This window comes from Alosa sapidissima, chromosome 13 (genome assembly GCF_018492685.1).
Source record: "Alosa sapidissima isolate fAloSap1 chromosome 13, fAloSap1.pri, whole genome shotgun sequence".
Lineage (NCBI taxonomy): Eukaryota > Metazoa > Chordata > Actinopteri > Clupeiformes > Clupeidae > Alosa > Alosa sapidissima.
Genome location: NC_055969.1, coordinates 17083843 through 17104720, shown reverse-complemented (window position 1 = coordinate 17104720; position 20878 = coordinate 17083843). Strand labels below are relative to the sequence as shown.

The 20878-nt window shown below is 42.0% G+C and overlaps 2 protein-coding genes across 7 annotated transcripts in view; one reads left to right on the top strand and one right to left on the bottom strand.

The window, feature by feature from the left end:
• Positions 1-20878, top strand: part of LOC121680844 (myosin heavy chain, fast skeletal muscle-like) — a 145389-nt gene that overhangs the window by 107521 nt on the left and 16990 nt on the right. The window lies entirely within an intron of this gene.
• Positions 8260-16980, bottom strand: LOC121680889. Of its 5 annotated transcripts, none has more exons than XM_042060476.1 (12): positions 16789-16980; positions 15172-15385; positions 14967-15042; positions 14586-14839; positions 14310-14405; positions 14117-14187; positions 13880-13974; positions 13571-13771; positions 10317-10400; positions 9858-10117; positions 8883-9704; positions 8260-8661 (listed from the first exon to the last, which is right to left on the bottom strand). In XM_042060476.1, exons 2-11 carry the CDS (start codon positions 15370-15372, stop codon positions 9561-9563), a joined length of 1482 nt encoding a protein of 493 aa, XP_041916410.1. In that variant the 5' UTR covers positions 15373-15385; positions 16789-16980; the 3' UTR covers positions 8260-8661; positions 8883-9560. The 5 variants fall into 5 exon arrangements, with proteins under 5 accessions (XP_041916410.1, XP_041916408.1, XP_041916412.1 ...); XM_042060474.1 differs by lacking the exon at positions 16789-16980 and adding an exon at positions 15596-16729; XM_042060478.1 differs by lacking the exon at positions 16789-16980 and adding an exon at positions 15596-16729 and having other exon boundaries at positions 8883-8984.

Here is a 20878-nt window from a genome sequence, read left to right as displayed (position 1 = left end):
TATTTAATTTATTATTAATTGAATTAATGTTATAATTGTTTTAATGATTATAGTTTCTTTTTCTTTGTTATTATCTTGCTATACTCAGTGTTGAAAATGTTGGCATGATTGGTTCTATGGGTGGGAGGGATTTTATTAAGGGGACTTGTGACATAATGTTTTTCAACGACTGTTAAACTCCTTTAAAAGCAATAAAAATACTTGGAAAAAAAAAAAAAAAAAAAATACAACTAAGCCCTGATCCCTGTGGAACACGATAAGATAAGGGGGCAGATGAAGATGAAGTATCATTGAAAGAAACTGAAAAGGTTCTTCCCTCTAAGGAGGCAAACCATTTCAGTGCAGTTCCTGAAATTCCAACCCAGTGCTCAAGGCGCTCTAAAAGAATGCAGTGATCTACAGTGTCAAAGGCAGCGCTAAGATCTAGCAGCATACAGTAAGTAATGCACAGTTCTTTGCATCCACTGATAGTAACAAGTCGTTAGTGACTTTAATTAAAGCAGATTCCGTGCTGTTTTTAGGTCGGAATCCAGACTGGAAGATGTCTAACATCTCATTCTCTGATAGAAAGGATTGGAGTTGTTGAAAGACAACCTTTTCTAGGATTTTAGAAAGAAAGGGCAATTTTGAGATGGGTCTATAATTGTTTAAGTCAGTGTCATCAAGCTCTGGCTTTTTAAGCAGGGGCTGCACTATTGCATGTTTAAAATGAGTTGGTACTGTACTTGGCCAGAGATGTGATGAATTGACAATAGAGAGGATGGAGGGACCCACACTCTCAAATGCCCCTTGGTGGAATACAGTTGAGTGGATAAGAGGAGGGTTTTAGATTAAATACAACTTGTTTCAGGTGTGACAAGGAAATGGGTACTGTACAAAGCTAAGTAAGGAGGCTGTGATCACTGGAGGAGTTTCTAGATATACATGTGCATCAAACGTAGATACTTGGTCACGTATATTAGAAATCAAGGAAATTACCATAGTTCAAAGAAGGAGCAGTATTTGCAGTTTCCTTGGGACTGATTAAGGATTTTAAAGTGCTGAAAAGAACCTTAGGCTGGTGACTATGTTTAGTTATAAGATCAGCAAAATGTTCATGTTGTTAATAACACGTGAATAACGTGGTGGAGGACGGCTTTTCTTAATAAGACCTGGGATATTCACGTGAAAGTCAATTGGCATATGATCAGAAATACAGGTGGAGACAATGTTCAGATCATTAACGTCAAAACCATACGATAGAACCAGGTCAAGTGTGTGCCCACGTATGTGAGTTGGACCGGAGACTGACTGGATCAAATCAAAGGCTTCAATTAAATTATTGAAGTCCGACAACATAGGTTTATCAGGACAACACACATGTATATTAAAATCTCCCACAATTAGAACCCTTTCCCAGTTTGCCATAATCATACCAAGGAAGTCAGAAAAGTCTTGAATGAAACTGGTGTTTGGTCTTGGAGGCCTTTTAGTAGAATACTCTACTAACCTCTGAGGGTATCATTGGTTCTGGGCGAAGTGGTTGATTTTTAGCACATACTTCACACTGGGCCACCATTCTTGTGATTTGAGCACCCAGTCCCAGCCACCACACTGACTGTTGGACCCTCAGCCTGCATTTGGTTGTCCCCATACAGTATGTTCCTTGTGTAGTCTGGACAGCATTTCCTTCTGTAATGTCTCTGGTATAACCATGGGCGTAGATTTGCGTGGGGACCGAAGGACGTGTCCACACCAATGTCAAATTACGACTGAAATGTCCCCACCAATATTCAGGTTGAAATGGGGAAAAAAGTGCTCACATGCGGTAGAAAGGGTTAAATAATTTCCCACTTCAGTGCTGCCTCCCAAAATACGTCTTTGAGACAGGTCTGTTTTTTGATTGGCTTAGCTTCCTGTATGCTGTTGATTCAAAGTTTTTGGCACTCTTGGCTGCAAAGATCTTAACTCTATAATATTTGCTTGGCTGTCGATTCGAGGATGTCGGGCAAAAAAAGAAAGGTGGAGGACATCAGAAGCTATTTCAAGAAACAAAGTCTAAGTCATAATATTATGTGCTAGTTCAAGGCATACTTAGTACAAATTTAGTTTACAGTGCTATGTAGCAAAGGGATGGAAATTAGCACCCGCCACCAGCCAAATGCTTACCAGCCACTGTGGTGGTTAAGATAGCATGCCCCAAATATAGTCAAATACGGTGGAATTTTCATAGGCCCTGACGGTTAAGAATAAGAAAGTGTCTCGTACGCATCATGTAATGTGCAATAGCCTATAAGGGTAAATCACACTGATTTGAAGTTACCTACTAGCTGCAGTTTCTTGGCAGTTTCCCCATAGCATGTCGCAGCGCATCACTTAACTCCCCGAGGAGTATAGGCTACTCATCACACATGTGTCACATGAAAGAGCCTTTTCTCAGCTTTTAAACAGTGCTAGCCACTATTTGCTGTATAAATGGTTCACCAGGAAAATAACTTTTGAGAAAATACATTTTTTAAGAGATTTAATAATTATTCAGTTACACTTTACTTGACAGTATCGACATTAGAGTGACATGACACTGTCATGAATGTGTCATAAACAAGTCATAAACGTTTATGACATAACGCTTCTGTTATTAAGTGACATTCGTTTTTTGTCATAACAAATTAGGGTTAGGATTAGGCTTAGTTTTAGGGTTAGAGGTTAGGATTAGGGTTCATGTGTCATGACAGTGTCATGTGTTCATGACCAGTGTTGCCACAGTTACCTTGAAAAAGTAATCTGATTACTGATTACTCCTTTAAAAAGTAACATAGTTACTTTACTGATTACATGATTTTAAAACTAACTAAGTTAGATTACAAGTTACTTTATTAGTTACTTTCAGCAGCTGCCGACAACACCCCCACCGCCTCAACATAAAAATGATAACCGGTTTTGCCAATACTCACTATACTGGAATTGCATTTTAACAGTAATGCCAACAATGTATAGCAGACATCCCAACCTAACCTACTTGCAGATGTTTGTTCAACTAGATGTACCGCAGAGCGGTACAAAATATGACCGCCGCCCAGTCCAGCACATGTTTTCCACAAAAATAAGTCACGCTGAAAGGCATATATGATTCTAACTGTCTCACTGAATTGCATTATGCACACTCAATTCTCACTGGTATCTGCTAGACAACAAGTACCAAAAAATGATTAGTTCATAGATTTCACATGTAATATACATTTTATACAACCCCACCCCATCTTGCCTGTTCATAATTATGAGAAATTCTTGAATTGTGTGCATGTGTGCGTGTACATGTTTATGTTTATGTGTGTGTGGGTGGGTGTGTGTGCGTGCATGTGCATGTGCTTGTGTGTTTGCCTGTTTATGTGCCTGTGTGTGTGCATGTGCATGCATGCGTATATATGTCTACTGTGAATGTATGTGTGTGCGTGTGTATCTGCTTATGCACATGTGTGCATATGGAATGGGTTTACATGACCCCTGGAGGCAAACATACGCAAAAATTGGTCATCCTAGGCCCTACGGTTCTCAAGATATTCACAGAAAACGGTGTCTGCCCTACCCTCCTTTCGGGGGGTCCAGTCCAGCGGGGGGGCTACAGATCAAAACGAAAAGTGATGGTTCCATGCTATCCATGTGGGGTTACATGCCCACCAAGTTTCGTGTACCCCGGCCTTTCAGTGTCCCGGAAATCCTTGTTGGTGTACGGTCACTAAATGTACACATAAATTATTTTATTGTAAGGCCCCCCATGAACGAAAGTCCACGATACTCGGCATGCATTTGGAGGGTGTCATAATGATCCTACACTTTCAATTTCGTGCAGTTTTGACCATGTCAGCCAGAGATATTGTGATGAAAACACCTAATGTTTTGCTTTTTAATTTTTAACTAGGTGGCGCTATACATGAAATAAGTGGTAATGGGATAGGTTGACATGCCCCCTTAAGACCAACATACAAAAAAAAGGTGGACCTCCTAGGCCCTACGGTTCTCGAGATATTCACAGAAAACTGTCTCCGGCCACGTACAGGCCAGTTGGTGTATAGTAACATAAATTAATTTATTGTGTGGCCCCCCATGAACGGAATTCCACGACACTTGGCGTGCATTCAGAGGGTGTCATAATGATCCTACACTTCCAATTTCCTGCAGTTTTGACTATGTTAGGTCACAGATACATGCGATTACAACACCTCATTTTTACTTTTTTGTGTTTAACTAGGTGGCGCTATACATGAAATGAGTGGTTATGGAATGGGTTGACATGGCCCTTTGAGATCAACATACAAAAGAAAATGGTCCTCCAATATGGAGTTCGGATTGTCTCAAAAAGATTTAAATAAATATAAAAGGATATATATACATATACATACATTTATAAATATCCAAGTACAAAATACAAATATAAAAATGTGACATACAAATAAATAAACAAATTTATATAAATAAACGTGTCTTTGTAAATATATTTTCGAGATTTGAAAATAAATATGCTTGACTTTGTATGTGGAATCTGCATTTGTGAATCTCCGTTTTGCTTTTATGTCGATGACGTAATTTTGAGACATTCCTACTGCACACCAAGATCCACAAATAAATACCACTAGATTTGAATGCGAAGACACCCTCCACTGAACAACCAGCAGATGGCAGTGTTGTGCAAAGGCGTTGTGCAACGATAGCTAGGCTCTGGCTGTACAGTCATTGGTATCCGGTTCTGGCCTCAATCGCAATTACAAGATGAATGTGGAAGCGACCGGTGGATTACCTGGATGGGTAAGTAGTTCTATTTGTTACTTGTGTGTGTTATAGTGGATTTTTTCTTCAGAGAGATATGAGTTTACTTGGTCAGTATACAGACGTTAGCAGGTGTTGACTCGACGTCTGCGAGTGTTAGCCAGGTATGATAGCAGCTCTATGATCCCAGGTCCCTAAAACGAAACAAATCAAGCTAATTGAGCCCCAGCTAAACTGTAATAACGGAATAAGTAAAGATGGTTATCGTTTTCATCTGAAGGCAGTGTTGTATGCACTGTAGGCAGTCGTATGCTTGTTACTTGATGAAAACCATACATTTTTGCTAGCATGGTTAGCAATACTAGTCAACATGTTGCTAGTTTGACACAAAATTTACTGTCTATGGGGTTGGGGTGGGGTTATGGGGTGACCAGACTCCCGTTTTCTGACTGGGCACTCTACCCTGCTGAAAAATCCAGTTTAGGCTGGTGGCTGGTTTTAGTTGGGTTTTAGCTGGTTTGGGCTGGTTTTGCTCATTGGGCTGTAGGTTAGAGAGATGCCGCACACTCCCGAGTCCATCCTTTTGAGGTTCTTTATCAATGATAACGTTTCAGCCTTCCTCAGTTCACATAGGCTCGTAACAGATGTTCAACCCACAGTTTTTAGCCAGAGTTGCTGTGCAGGCTTAGACTAGTGGGCATGTAATACAAGCGTCACAGTAACGTTACAATTGTAGATGTGAGTGTATTGGGTTTACATGCCCTCTAGTCTAAGCCAATTATGAGTGCCTGGCCAGCTGTATATAATTAGAACTAATCAAGTATCTGGCTAAAAACTGTAGGTTGAACCTCTGTTACTATGTGATCTGAGGAAGGCCGAAACGTTATCACTAATAAAGAACCTCAAAATGATGGACTCGGAGTGTGCGGCACCTCTCTAACCTACTGACTAACTTCAGGCGGCCAGCACCTCGCAATCTGGTGTGCGTCTGCATCTTCTCACAAGTTTGCTCATTGGGCCACCGCTTGGATTTTCTTGTGAGACCATCTTAGGAAGCTGGTCATGTCGGTAAGTGTAATGTTTTATATTGGTCATGCTGGTGACCAGGCTATCAATCTTACATTGATGGTTTAAGATGGAAACCAGCCATGAAGCTGGACATTGCTCTATTGACCAGTCAACCTCCAGTTAAAATGACCAGCCTAAACTGGCCCAACCAGCTAAACCATAAAAACTCAGCTGGTGACTGTCATAAGCTGGGTTAACCAGCTAAACCAGTAAATGAAAACTCACAAAAACATAGCTTAAACCAGCAAACCATAATCTAAGCTGTTTTTTTCAGCTGGGTAGTTAGACTCAGAGCATAGACACACACACACACACGTGCACACTCACACACAGGCCCCCCCCCCACCACCACCCCTACATACACATAGTACACTGCCACTCCACCCCTGCCCCCCCCCCCCCCCCTACACACACACACACACACACTTAACATTATACACAACCATCACCTTCTACACATGTGTTATTTTGAGTAATTGCCTGAATTATTTATTTATTTAATGTTTGGCTTTCTAGAACGCATTAATGCAGTATGTGATGGAAAGACTGCGCGACAGAGTTCATCGGGCTCTCCAACACCCCTTGATCCTGACTTCCTAGAATTCGTTTGCACACAGGAACTGGTTTTCATGGACATTATTGCCCAGCATGTTCCAGTGCCTCCAGAGGTCATGGACAGATTAATTGAGCTGTGCAGGGCACTTCAGCAGTTGAGAGTGCACCAAGACGATCACTTACCAATGCCAATTCATTTTGAAAGATGTCCTGGGAGTGGGCGACCAAAAATCGCAATCAATATGGATTATGTACAGCATCTGATGGAAAACGGACACCCAGTGATCACAATTGCCAACTTTCTGGGGGTGTCCCGTGCAACACTGTATAGATCCATGGCTGCCCATAACCTGCCTGGCAAGCGAGCTCAGTACAGTAGGTGTTCAGATGCTGAGCTTGATGAACTGGTGTCTCAGGTAAAACAGTGGTGGCCACACTCAGGCTACAGAACAATGAGAAGACTAGGCCATCAGGTTCAGTGGGATCGCATCAGGGCAGCAATGCACAGAGTGGACAGCCTTGGGGTTGTGTCAAGGATGACTCAGCTGTTATGTGTTGCAAGGAAATTGAAAGTAAATCTGACTTTGACAACCGGAACATAGAATCTTATTTAAATGTCAATGCCAAGAATTCCATACTCAGGATAATATAAAAACAAGCTATCCATTAGAATTTTACTACTACTTTCAAATAAATAGTAATGCCTTAAGGACAACACACTGACAGACACAATTTTACTGCATTTTTTATACCCATCAACTATATGCATTTGATGTGACAATTTGATGTAACTTGTATCCTGTGTACTATCATCACAACTTGCAACATGATACAATATGCCTTTTCTTTTGAGTAGAATTGAAAGACTTTGGCGCGATGTCTGGATGGGGGCCACCAATGTGTACTACCACATTTTTCAAATGCTGGAGGAAGAGGGCCACCTCGACCTGACAAACACCACCCACTTCTTCTGTCTGCATTACGTCTTCCTGCCTCGTCTCCAGTTGACCTTGGACCTGTTTCGTGGAGGATGGGACAACCACCCCTTGAGGACAGAGCAGAACATGACACCAAACTAGCTATGGGAGCTTGGTCAAATGCAGCATCCAATTCCCGATCCAGAGGTAGGCAGAGGAAGGAGAACCACCTTTTTTGGGAATGTAATGCATGCTCCTAAAGATTGCTTTTGGATTGCAACATGTTTTGCACAAGTTTGAGCTGATTTACTTACTTTTACTTGAGTCTGCATTGTTGGCCCACATTATTTCAGGTTATATTTTATAAACCATTATTACAGAAAACAATTATTTTAATTGCTAATGATCATGATTGTAAACTTGTTTTATGCTTTCTTGTACTTGTTAAGGAGTTAAACATTCCTGAAATAGATTGGGAGCAGAGTGGAGACATGCCAGAGAACCATCTTGGAGTAAACGTTCCTCAGTTCGAGAGCCCACTCAGCCCAGAGGAACTCAGTGGACTGCAGGAACACATTGATCCGTTGCAGCAATCACAGTCCAATGGTGTGGACATTTATTTGGCAACGGTCACATATGTCCAAAACTTGGTAGAGAACCATTAAAGGTATAGTCAGTGATTGTGTTATTGTTTGGAGACTGTTTGTAGCAAAGATTCTTGAGTGCAGCAAATCTTTTGTTTGCATTGCAGCTGCAGCCAGGGGGAGGGGGGGGGGGGGGTTTGGGGGTTTTTCAGAGCCTGTGACGGTTGTCTGTTGAATATCATAGAAAGACTGAATTTCCTTACATAGACCCAACAGAATGAAGAGCTAGTGAGTTGTGTGAGTGAGTTGACTATACCTGTGTACAATTTGCTACAATGGTACAATAAAACCTGATAAGTGATTGTGACTTTAGTTTTTTATTTAGCAATATAGAACAAACGTATTAATCCAAACCAAATTATTTCCTCTCAGTAAGTAAAACATCAATAGAATTACAATAAAAACAATTACTGATAAAATATAACATTTATTTTAATATTTCATTGAATAACAATAACAACACCAACAATAAAACAATGTTAGAGGATGTTATTTCTTCACATTTCATATCAGGCCAAAACCTGTCTCAACTGACTGAAGGCATGCATGGAGGTCTGATCTTAATTCAGTGCCACTCTTATAGTGATTTGGAATTCTCAGTCGCTCATAGCACGTACTTGAAGTTGGCAGATGATGATATCCGCGGGATCTCACAACTTCTAATGTTAGCCACTTGGCAGGCAATTCCCACCCAGTCCAAAACTTCAACAGGTCTTTCAGGACGTCTGAAGATGCTATACCAGTGAAAAACATTAAACACACATTAGGTTATGATAACATAGGTAATGACTTTAGTATTTATATTATTTGGGATGGCAACAATAGAGCTATGAGTATCCCTGTGGTTTATCTTCTCATACTGTACATCTTCTTGGCTGTAGGTATACTGTACATGGATAGATGAATGGATAGATAAATTCTTTATTGATCTCAAATGGAAATTGGGAAATCATACCTTCTTTGACAAAGGTTCGAAAGTACCCCGAGATGATACTGGTATTCGCTGTTGGCATCTCGTCCTCACTGTCATCACTGTCAATGCTCACTGTCAATGCCCCTTACACATACAGTACATACTGTAAAAATGATACAAGGCATTTTTTGGTCTGTGCTTGCATTGTCCAGTGTACACTATCCAATCTTAAAGCTACACTATGCCATGTTTTTAGGTTAATATATCAGCGTCGTAGTCACTTTGATGGTTAAATAGTTAATTCCGGGGCGAATGAAGGATATTTCGCCGCCCCCAATACCTTCCTAGCGGCTTTACCGCGCTATGCAATGTCTATGAGTCAGGTCGCGCACATCGCGCAAAACAAAACCAAAACCAGAATGAAGCTGAATTTATGCGTTTATTACCTTATTAGTCAACGTAACTCCACAAAAATAATCATTGCTGGTTTGTATGCTTTGGTCTGAAGAGTAATCCACATGAATTGGTGAGAATGTACAATCTTGTTGCTATATTTTTATATTTTTAGGGGGAGCTCTGGAGTCACAAATTCACAGGCTTGCATAGTGTATGTAGCTTTAATCAATACTGCCAGACTGTGCAAGGCAAGCACAGAGAAAGGAACTTGCTTGTTATTTCTGTACTAATCTGTGAAATGAAAGCACATGCTCCAGCATAAAGTCAAAAAACACTTAGTGCATGAGATAGCAGCTGCTGGAAAAGAAGGAGCCTGTTGGTATCCTTAGTTGGCACTGGGAAATACCATTCAGTGCATAGGCTTGCCACTCTGACAGACTCCGTTTCAGTCCCTTCCTCTTTCAGCAGCTAAAACAAATGAATTCACTTGAATTGGCACAAAACAGTTTGTGGACATAACTAAAATTATGATCTCAGCACTTTCAGCATATCCATGAATTTAAGGACATTAGAAGTGACCATCTACATTTTTTTTAAATGAATGTTTTTACTATTACTCACTAGACTGATGGTGTCCCTCACATCAATCTCTGGGCAATCTTCCAGACTGAGTTTTGATGTTACTAGTTCCTTTGTCCCATGTGAAAGGGCATCTACTACTGCTGGACTTAGTCCTGACAGGGAAGGACCGCCATGGATGGCAGAGTGACCAACCACCCTTCCAGCCATAGCAAACAAATCACACTCCAAGAGTGCTGCACACAAGTTTGGTACCAGATGCTCTCTCTGTCCTTCAAAGATGGCAGTCACACCTGCATTTCCTAAACATTGGTTGATAAGCAGAAACATAAAATATGCTTCACTGAAAAGTATCTAGAAGTTATAGGAGACAATTTAAGAAAAATACATTTCAAGTACTCAAGTAAGGAAATTGGTGCACAATACCACCCACATCCATTATTATGCAAGTGTTATTTATGTATTAATTTGCACTGTATGTGTTAAATTAAATGTGCTAACCCATGTTCTTAAAGCCATTTGTCAATTTCGAGATGGCTGTTGATAGCGTGTTTCTCATTACCCCAACACCAACTGCAGCATCCCCTGTAATGAAATGAAGTGGCCTATCAGGATTTGCCAAGGACAAATCAGTTTTTATGTAGAAATTAGAAATTAACCTTATACATTTGTACATAAGAGATAATGTACATTACATTACATTACATTTGGCTGACGCTTTTTAACCAAAGCGACTAACAACATGGTAAACAGTAAGTTTTAGAACAATTCTCACAATTTTAGGACAGTTTAAAAAAAACATTAGAGTACAGTAAGAATAAGTGCGTCGGTGAGTGCTGTTTTTAACAGTTACTTGTCAGTTTAAAACGGCTGGTGAGTGCTAGGATCAGTAAGACTTGTTGTAAGTGTTGCTATGAGAGTAGATGTTCTCTAAAGAGCTGGGTCTTCAGGATTTTTTTGAAAGTGGAAAAGGATGTCCCTGCCCTTGTAGGAACTGGCAGTGTGTTCCACCAACGAGGAACAACAGATGAGAAAAGTTTGGATTGGCTTGAGCGTACCAGTGGTAGAGCTAGACGTCGTTCGTCAGAGGAGCGCAGCGGTCTGGAGGTAGTGTAAGTCTGTATGAGGGCATTCAAGTAGGTGGGAGCAGAGCCGGAGACTACTTTGTAGGCAAGCGTTAGAGACTTGAATTTGATGCGGGCCGCCATAGGTAGCCAGTGTAGCTGGATGAGCAGCGGGGTAACATGTGCCCTTTTGGGTTGGTTGTAGACCAGGCGCGCCACCGCGTTCTGGATCATCTGAAGTGGTTTCACTGCGCAGGCTGGGAGACCTGTCAGGAGGGCATTGCAGTAGTCGAGTCGTGAGATGACTATTGCCTGAACCAGAAGTTGGGTAGCATCTTGAGTCAAGTAAGTCCTGATTTTCCGTATGTTGTAGAGTGCAAAACGGCATGACCGGGCGACTGAGGCAACATGATCTGAGAAGTTTAGTTGGTTGTCAAGAACAACTCCTAGATTTCTTGCAGTCCTGGTCGGTGAAACAGACAGGGAGTCAAATTTGATGTTGATGTCGTGGTGTATGGTAGGTTTAGCTGGGATGACCAGCAGTTCAGTCTTTGAGAGGTTCAGCTGGAGGTGGTGTGCCTTCATCCATGTAGCTATGTCTGAAAGGCAATCCGAGATCCGTGCTGAAACCAGGGGGTCGTCAGGTGGAAAGGACAGATAGAGCTGTGTGTCGTCTGCATAGCAGTGGTATGAGAAGCCGTGCGAACGGATAATCTGTCCCAAGGAGGTGGTGTAGATAGCAAAGAGGAGGGGGCCCAGCACTGAGCCCTGGGGGACCCCTGTGGTGAGATGGTGAGGTGCGGATAGCTGACCAAGCCATGATACGTTAAACGAGCGTCCTGTGAGGTAGGATTCAAACCAGGAGAGAGCAGAACCGGAGATTCCCATGTCAGCGAGTATAGAGAGAAGGATACGGTGATTAACCGTGTCAAAGGCAGCCAATAAGTCAAGCAGAATGAGTACTGATGACCGAGCGGTCGCCCTGGCTTCTTTTAAGGCTTCTGTTACAGACAGCAGAGCCGTTTCGGTAGAGTGGCCGCTTTTGAACCCAGACTGATTTGGATCCAGAAGGTTGTTCTGTGAAAGGAAGTCAGAGACCTGTTTGGAGACTGCTCGTTCAATGCCTTTGGATAGGAAAGGCAGTAGTGAGACAGGGCGGTAGTTCTCGACTTGAGCAGGGTTGAGAGAAGCTTTCTTAAGTAACGGTGTTACCCGGGCCATTTTGAACGCTGTTGGAAATGTGCCGGAGGTTAGCGAGGCATTGATCACATGTGTGATAGCTGGAGCGATGGTCGGGCTGATGGACTGAAGTAGGCTCGTAGGTATAGGGTCCAGCGAGCATGTGGTAGGACGGCTGCATGTCAGGAGTCTGGACACTTCAGTCTCGGAGAGAGGCGTGAATGCTGAAAAAGATGTTCCAGCAGTCCCTAGAGGTTGTAGGAGTGCAGTATCTGAGTCAGATGCGTTGAGTGGGCATGTAGAGAATTGACTGCTGATTGCCGCCACTTTGTTTGTAAAAAATGAGGCGAGGGTATCTGCAGTAAGGCTGGATGGAGGAGGAGGCAGCTGAGGGTTGAGTAGCGATTTGAAGGTTGAGAAAAGTTTTCGAGTGTCTGTAGCGCTGTTGATTTTGTCATGGTAGAAAGCAGTCTTAGCAGCAGTGATGCTGGCTGAGAAGGAGGTCAGGAGTGTCTGGTAGTTTTTGAGGTCGTCAGCTAGTTTGGATTTGTGCCATTTCCTCTCCACGGCTCTGAGTTTGGTGCGCTGCGATCGGAGGGTATCATTTAGCCATGGATGAGAATGTTTGGATCGAGCTGGCCTTGTGGTAAGAGGGCACAGCTCGTCTAGACACGAGGTCAGTGTGGAGCAGAGCGAGTCAGTGGCTTCATTAACCTCCAGAGAGGAGAAGGTGTTGAGTGGAGGTAGACCGGAGGCAACCACAGAGGAGAAGTGCGTTGGAGACAGGTTCCGGATGTTGCGGCGGAACGTGACCATCGGCTGAGGAGCCGGAGGCTGTTCTGACAGGCTGACGTTGAACTGGATGAAGAAGTGGTCAGAAAGATGGAGAGGCGTCACCATGAGGGTGTCTGTGCTGCAGTTCCGAGTGAAGATCAAGTCAAGCTCTTTGCCAGCTTTGTGAGTCGGTGGGCTTTGAACCAGTTCGAGGTCAAAGGAGTGGACCAGGGCCAAAAAGTCCGCTGAGCCTGGGGCATCTAAGTGGATGTTCATATCACCGAGAACAAGAAGCGGACAGTCATGCTCAGGGATGGAGGATAGCAGAGTGGAGGATAGCAGAGTGTACATAAGGGATAATGTTCTGTAAGGCGGTCATTATCATGGAATAACTCACAAGTGATACTTAGAAGCCCAACGCCTGAAGAGGGCTGTTATTCCACAATAATGACCGCCTTGCAGAACATTATCCCACTTATTACACGGCTACCTATTGAAGTTATCAACAACATGACAATGAAGTATTTTTTTATCATTGCTTTCATATTAATTCTAATGATTAAGCTATGTAGATAACAGCTTCTGCTAAAGAAAAGTAGTCTGTTACAGATCACTGATTGGTGATTGGTTATTGGTTGCTTCACTTTCCGTTCTGTTAAACTTAGCACAGCAGTCTGTTATACATTTCAAGATTTGAATTTCAAAGTCTTCATGAGTAAGTTATATGTCAATCAGTACCTAATATGTTGCATCTGAAATGAGCAGCCCACTGGCACGTCTGACGTTGTTGTTTGTAAAAGGAAATTAGGGCGCCATCCCGCTCTTCATCAGTGTCCCCTGCATTTAGAGTCAGCCGTAGAGGTGGCAGGTGGTTTGCTCCTCTCCTCAGCTCCTCCATGAAGAGGCGCACAGCCTCAGATGGGGCTGCAGTTTTCCACACTTGAAGGAAAACAAACAGTGGAATAACATGTTACCGTATGTAAAGAATCTGTTGATCAGATCAAATAAATGTTACTTTTCCTCTTTGATTTACAATTAATTTGTTACCCTCTGTTGTTTGTGTTGATGGAGGGGGTAGTGATGTGTTTGAAGATGACGGTCCTGGAAGGTTTGGTTCCATATCTTCCTCAGTATTGAAGGACCTTACAAGAGACACTTTTAATACCATGGTTCCTTTCACCTCAACATACGCCACATATTGTTCTCCAGTACATCTTATAACCTTTCACATGGCACCCTCATTCGGGGCAGCTTAAACTGTGTTGAATATTTAAAATAATGTACCTTTCTGCACAAATGTTGGCGTGATGTGGGAGCTCTGTGGCTGGAAATTGTAGCTGGCATATAGGACAAACCTATGCAGAAGTGAATGTTGACAAAAACAATAAACCAGATATGCATCAGCCAGAACATATATTTGAACAGAATGATGAGAAGTATACTAGAAATATCCTTTCATCCTTTCAAAAAAAGGTACCCCTTTTCTCATTGTACAGTCCACATCTGCATCACCATCACCCTCATCATCCTCCTCATCATTGTCATCTATAATGATGTTGTCCGTTTGCTGCTGCTAGAAATAGTAATGACGCAATGACAATATTGAGGAAAATTCCAAACAGCAAAACAAGTGATTTCATTTGGAAAAAGAACACAGCATCATAAAGAAATCATATATCATACATCTTAGTCAGATTGACAAGGTGTGGAAGTTGCTATGCAACTTAACATGAGGACAAAGAAAACAACTTACAGCTGTCTGGCAGGTCTCTGAGTGTAGTGCCAACATCTGCAAAGGGATGATTTCCGAACAACTATTGCAGGCCACCTTCGGCATTTTTGAAAATTCAGGGGAACTAAAGGGCAGGGGCGAAGTCTCCAGTTCCTCCTGTAGAGGAACCAAAAACAACACATTCTTCCCGTTGTTCGATGCCACATGGAGCTGACGGCCCGAATAGCCCTCTGAATCTATTGGAATGATGCTCAATTTCCTCTGGCCACTGCCACCTAAAAACAGGAACATACCAATTATCAAAGGAATATTCCACACCACTCTATATGCTTGTGAACTCAACACAAATATGTAAAATAAAAAACAATACAATATCTTTATGATATATTCCGTGGGGAATAACTGTGGCTTTAAAAAACATCCACCTCCCCATGAGAGGGCTCAGCTTAGTAAACTCCTCCTCCATCAGTGAGACAATCTAAAGGGATACAATTCACAATTAAGTGTAGCCAGCTAGGAGGTAATCTCAACAATGGAGAAAAAGTCAATGATATCCCTCACTATGAAACATAGAGTAATTGTTTTTGTACTATATGTATCATAATACCTCTGAATGGCTGGCACTTTCTGGCACCAGGACCACCTTCTTCCCCAGGCCTGCGTGGGCAAGCTCCAGCTCCCTGGAGCCCTTTGGGGTCATTGTTGTTGGTCCAGGCAGGACAAACACTGGCAGATTTATGACTCTAGGGGATCTGTCGGGGGGGTTAAACCTAGCCTTCCCTCTCTTTACAGGCCCCCCAGAGTACATACCAGGAAACTGTCTACAAAAAAAGATGAGAAAAAAAGCACTAAAGTTTAACTATCAATTTCAATGACACTGATCACATATTCATCAATATTTCAATGCGTTATTTATCCTGCTTGCAGGGCTAGCAGTGGAGAAAGGAGCAGGGGCAGAGGTAGGTATAGGGGTAGGGGTCAAGATGGGAGTGGGTGCTGGGTTAGTGGAGGTAGAGGTGGGAACGCTTGACCTGGCCAACGCATTAAGAAGGGCGTTGGCCATCGTCTCCACCATTCTCTGTAATCAAAAAATGGCAGCGTTAATATTAACATGGCAAGTGCAGCACCAGGTATGCTACTCCATTTGGGAGAGCCCTAAACTTTTGAAATTCACACACTCTCCCAGTATGTGGGAAGTGCTCATTGTGCACTGTAATGAAGCATCATACTGTACATGCAGACATCCCAACCTGTGGAACCTCATTTCATGGAACACTCCACCCGCCCGCCCTCTACCATACTCTACCGTATAAGCTAAAGTCATTAAATTCATTAATCGGTCCAGTCATAATTACATGCCCAGATGCAGTATGCATGCATATGTTAGGGGATAACGGCGGCCGAGGTGTCCCGATATAATGGACGAGGTGGACAGCGAAGCTGGATCCACATCAGCTGTCTTAGAGACAAGCACAGTACATTATATGCTGTTGGGCATAGGCCCACAATGCACAAGCACACTTGGGGTGAAATGCAAGAAGCTTTCATTTCAATGAAAAAATTATCTGATGATGAAAGAGACAGAGGTCAACTGTTAAGATAGCCTATTTATACAAAAATACTATATGGGACTGATGATCGTGGCATCCATGAGCCACTATCTGATATGAGAGACTCCCGGAGCGCCTTAGACTTGGGATGTCTGTACACTGATGAACAATCGCGTTAAAATGTCATCAGTTTAATTAACTTAAATGTCAATGTTAGGGTGACTGTACACTGTTAAACAAAGCTTTGTCATAAACCAATATAGAGCTTGCATATTGGTGAATAACGTGTGGATGAGGGAAGCTCATAGCTAACTTATAGCTAAAACACCAGTTAGCTCCTATCTGTTTTGCCACTTTCCGGTTGGAAAAAAAATGGCAAAACGGGCGGGAGATTGGTATGAAATATGGGCGAAACACGTAAAAAAACGGGAGTGTCGGCAGCTATGAGTCAAACACGATAGCATCATAGCAAAGTTCTTTATAGTCTGTAAATATAGCTAGATCTAGCATCCTACAGAGACGTCGATTATGGTCCTGAGCTAGCTAAAGTTAACCTAGATTAGCTGATGCTAACCAACCCAGTTAATCTGAAAGGGCTCATAACCGTTTAATGACATTTTTCTGATGAAATATCAGTGCAATGTGTGTAAAATAATGCAAAAAGCACTACTTACAGTAGATGCTTCTTGATCACCGGCTCTATCCACCATCCACTCCAGATTCTACAATTCTGCTGAATGTCGTGGTTAGCGCTTGCCTTTATCTCGGCTCTGCCAGACTAGCTGTGGCTGCACAACACTGCCATCTGCTGGTTGTTCAGTGGAGGGTGTCTTCGCATTCAAATCTAGTGGTATTTATTTGTGGATCTTGGTGTGCAGTAGGAATGTCTCAAAATTACGTCATCGACATAAAAGCAAAAAGGAGATTCACAAATGCAGATTCCACATACAAAGTCAAGCATATTTATTTTCAAATCTCGAAAATATATTTACAAAGACACATTTATTTATATAAATTTGTTTATTTATTTGTATGTCACATTTTTATATTTGTATTTTGTACTTGGATATTTATAAATGTATGTATATGTATATATATCCTTTTATATTTATTTAAATCTTTTTGAGACAATCCTCACTCCATATTGGAGGACCATTTTCTTTTGTATGCTGATCTCAAAGGTCCATGTCAACCCATTCCATAACCACTCATTTCATGTATAGCGCCACCTAGTTAAACACAAAAAAGTAAAAATGAGGTGTTCGCATGTATCTGTGACCTAACATAGTCAAAACTGCACGAAATTGGAAGTGTAGGATCATTATGACACCCTCTGAATGCACGCCAAGTTTCGTGGAATTCCGTTCATGGGGGGCCACACAATAAATTAATTTATGTTACTATACACCAACTGGCCTGTAGGTGGCCGGAGACAGTTTTCTGTGAATATCTCGAGAACCGTAGGGCCTAGGAGGTCCACCTTTTTTTTGTATGTTGGTCTTAAGGGGGCATGTCAACCTATCCCATTACCACTTATTTCATGTATAGCGCCACCTAGTTAAAAATTAAAAAGCAAAACATTAGGTGTTTTCATCACAATATCTCTGGCTGACATGGTCAAAACTGCACGAAATTGAAAGTGTAGGATCATTATGACACCCTCCAAATGCATGCCGAGTTTCGTGGACTTTCGTTCATGGGGGGCCTTACAATAAAATATTTTATGTGTACATTTAGTGACCGTACACCAACAAGCATTCCCGGGACACTGAAAGACCGGGGTACACGAAACTTGATGGGCATGTAACCCCACATGGATAGCATGGAATCATCGCTTTTCGTTTTGATCTGTAGCCCCGCCGCTGGACTGGACCCCCCGAAAGGAGGGTAGGGCAGACACAGTTTTCTGTGAATATCTTGAGAACCGTAGGGCCTAGGATGACCAATTTTTGCGTATGTTTGCCTCTAGGGGTCATGGAAACCCATTCCATATGCACACATGTGCATAAGCAGATACACACGCACACACATACATTCACAGTAGACATATATACGCATGCATGCACATGCACACACACAGGCACATAAACAGGCAAACACACAAGCACATGCACATGCACGCACACACACCCACCCACACACACACACATAAACATGAACATGTACACGCACACATGCACACAATTCAAGAATTTCTCAGAATTATGAACAGGCAAGATGGGGGTGGGGTTGTATAAAATGTATATTACATGTGAAATCTATGAACTAATAATTTTTTGGTACTTGTTGTCTAGCAGATACCAGTGAGAATTGAGTGTGCATAATGCAATTCAGTGAGACAGTTCATCATATATGCCTTTCAGCGTGACTTATTTTTGTGGAAAACATGTGCTGGACTGGGCGGCGGTCATATTTTGTACCGCTCTGCGGTACATCTAGTTGAACAAACATCTGCAAGTAGGTTAGGTTGGGATGTCTGCTATACATTGTTGGCATTACTGTTAAAATGCAATTCCAGTATAGTGAGTATTGGCAAAACCGGTTATCATTTTTATGTTGAGGCGGTGGGGGTGTTGTCGGCAGCTGCTGAAAGTAACTTATAAAGTAACTTGTAATCTAACTTAGTTAGTTTTAAAATCATGTAATCAGTAAAGTAACTATGTTACTTTTTAAAGGAGTAATCAGTAATCAGATTACTTTTTCAAGGTAACTGTGGCAACACTGGTCATGAACACATGACACTGTCATGACACATGAACCCTAATCCTAACCTCTAACCCTAAAACTAAGCCTAATCCTAACCCTAATTTGTTATGACAAAAAACAAATGTCACTTAATAACAGAAGCGTTATGTCATAAACGTTTATGACTTGTTTATGACACATTCATGACAGTGTCATGTCACTCTAATGTCGATACTGTCAAGTAAAGTGTAACTGAATAATTATTAAATCTCTTAAAAAATGTATTTTCTCAAAAGTTATTTTCCTGGTGAACCATTTATACAGCAAATAGTGGCTAGCACTGTTTAAAAGCTGAGAAAAGGCTCTTTCATGTGACACATGTGTGATGAGTAGCCTATACTCCTCGGGGAGTTAAGTGATGCGCTGCGACATGCTATGGGGAAACTGCCAAGAAACTGCAGCTAGTAGGTAACTTCAAATCAGTGTGATTTACCCTTATAGGCTACTGCACATTACATGATGCGTACGAGACACTTTCTTATTCTTAACCGTCAGGGCCTATGAAAATTCCACCGTATCTGACTATATTTGGGGCATGCTATCTTAACCGCCACAGTGGCTGGTAAGCATTTGGCTGGTGGCGGGTGCTAATTTCCATCCCTTTGCTACATAGCACTGTAAACTAAATTTGTACTAAGTATGCCTTGAACTAGCACATAATATTATGACTTAGACTTTGTTTCCTGAAATAGCTTCTGATGTCCTCCACCTTTCTTTTTTTGCCCGACATCCTCGAATCGACAGCCAAGCAAATATTATAGAGTTAAGATCTTTGCAGCCAAGAGTGCCAAAAACTTTGAATCAACAGCATACAGGAAGCTAAGCCAATCAAAAAACAGACCTGTCTCAAAGACGTATTTTGGGAGGCAGCACTGAAGTGGGAAATTATTTAACCCTTTCTACCGCATGTGAGCGCTTTTTTCCCCATTTCAACCTGAATATTGGTGGGGACATTTCAGTCGTAATTTGACATTGGTGTGGACACGTCCTTCGGTCCCCACGCAAATCTACTGTACGCCCATGGTTATACCAGAGACATTACAGAAGGAAATGCTGTCCAGACTACACAAGGAACATACTGTATGGGGACAACCAAATGCAGGCTGAGGGTCCAACAGTCAGTGTGGTGGCTGGGACTGGGTGCTCAAATCACAAGAATGGTGGCCCAGTGTGAAGTATGTGCTAAAAATCAACCACTTCGCCCAGAACCAATGATACCCTCAGAGGTTAGTAGAGTATTCTACTAAAAGGCCTCCAAGACCAAACACCAGTTTCATTCAAGACTTTTCTGACTTCCTTGGTATGATTATGGCAAACTGGGAAAGGGTTCTAATTGTGGGAGATTTTAATATACATGTGTGTTGTCCTGATAAACCTATGTTGTCGGACTTCAATAATTTAATTGAAGCCTTTGATTTGATCCAGTCAGTCTCCGGTCCAACTCACATACGTGGGCACACACTTGACCTGGTTCTATCGTATGGTTTTGACGTTAATGATCTGAACATTGTCTCCACCTGTATTTCTGATCATATGCCAATTGACTTTCACGTGAATATCCCAGGTCTTATTAAGAAAAGCCGTCCTCCACCACGTTATTCACGTGTTATTAACAACATGACGTAACCAATTTTGCTAGTGTTTTCAAGTCTGCCCCTTCTACCATCATTCTTGAGAACCCTCTAAATGATCCCAGCCCAGATTGGCTTGTAAATGTTTTCAACACCTCCTGTCAGTTGATTCTTGATTCTTTAGCCCCACTTAAATGCATTAGACCTAGAGCCAAACCACAACCTTGGTTTAATGACACAACCAGAATGCTCAGAAGAGCTTGTAGAAGGGCTGAGAGAAAATGGAAGAAAGATAAGCTGCAAATATCTTATGACTGTTTTAAACACTCCCTAACTGTGTTTCAGAAGGCTGTTAAATCTGCTAGAGAGAAATATTTTGCTGATCTTATAGCTAAACATAGTCACCAGCCTAAGGTTCTTTTCAGCACTTTAAAATCCTTAATCAGTC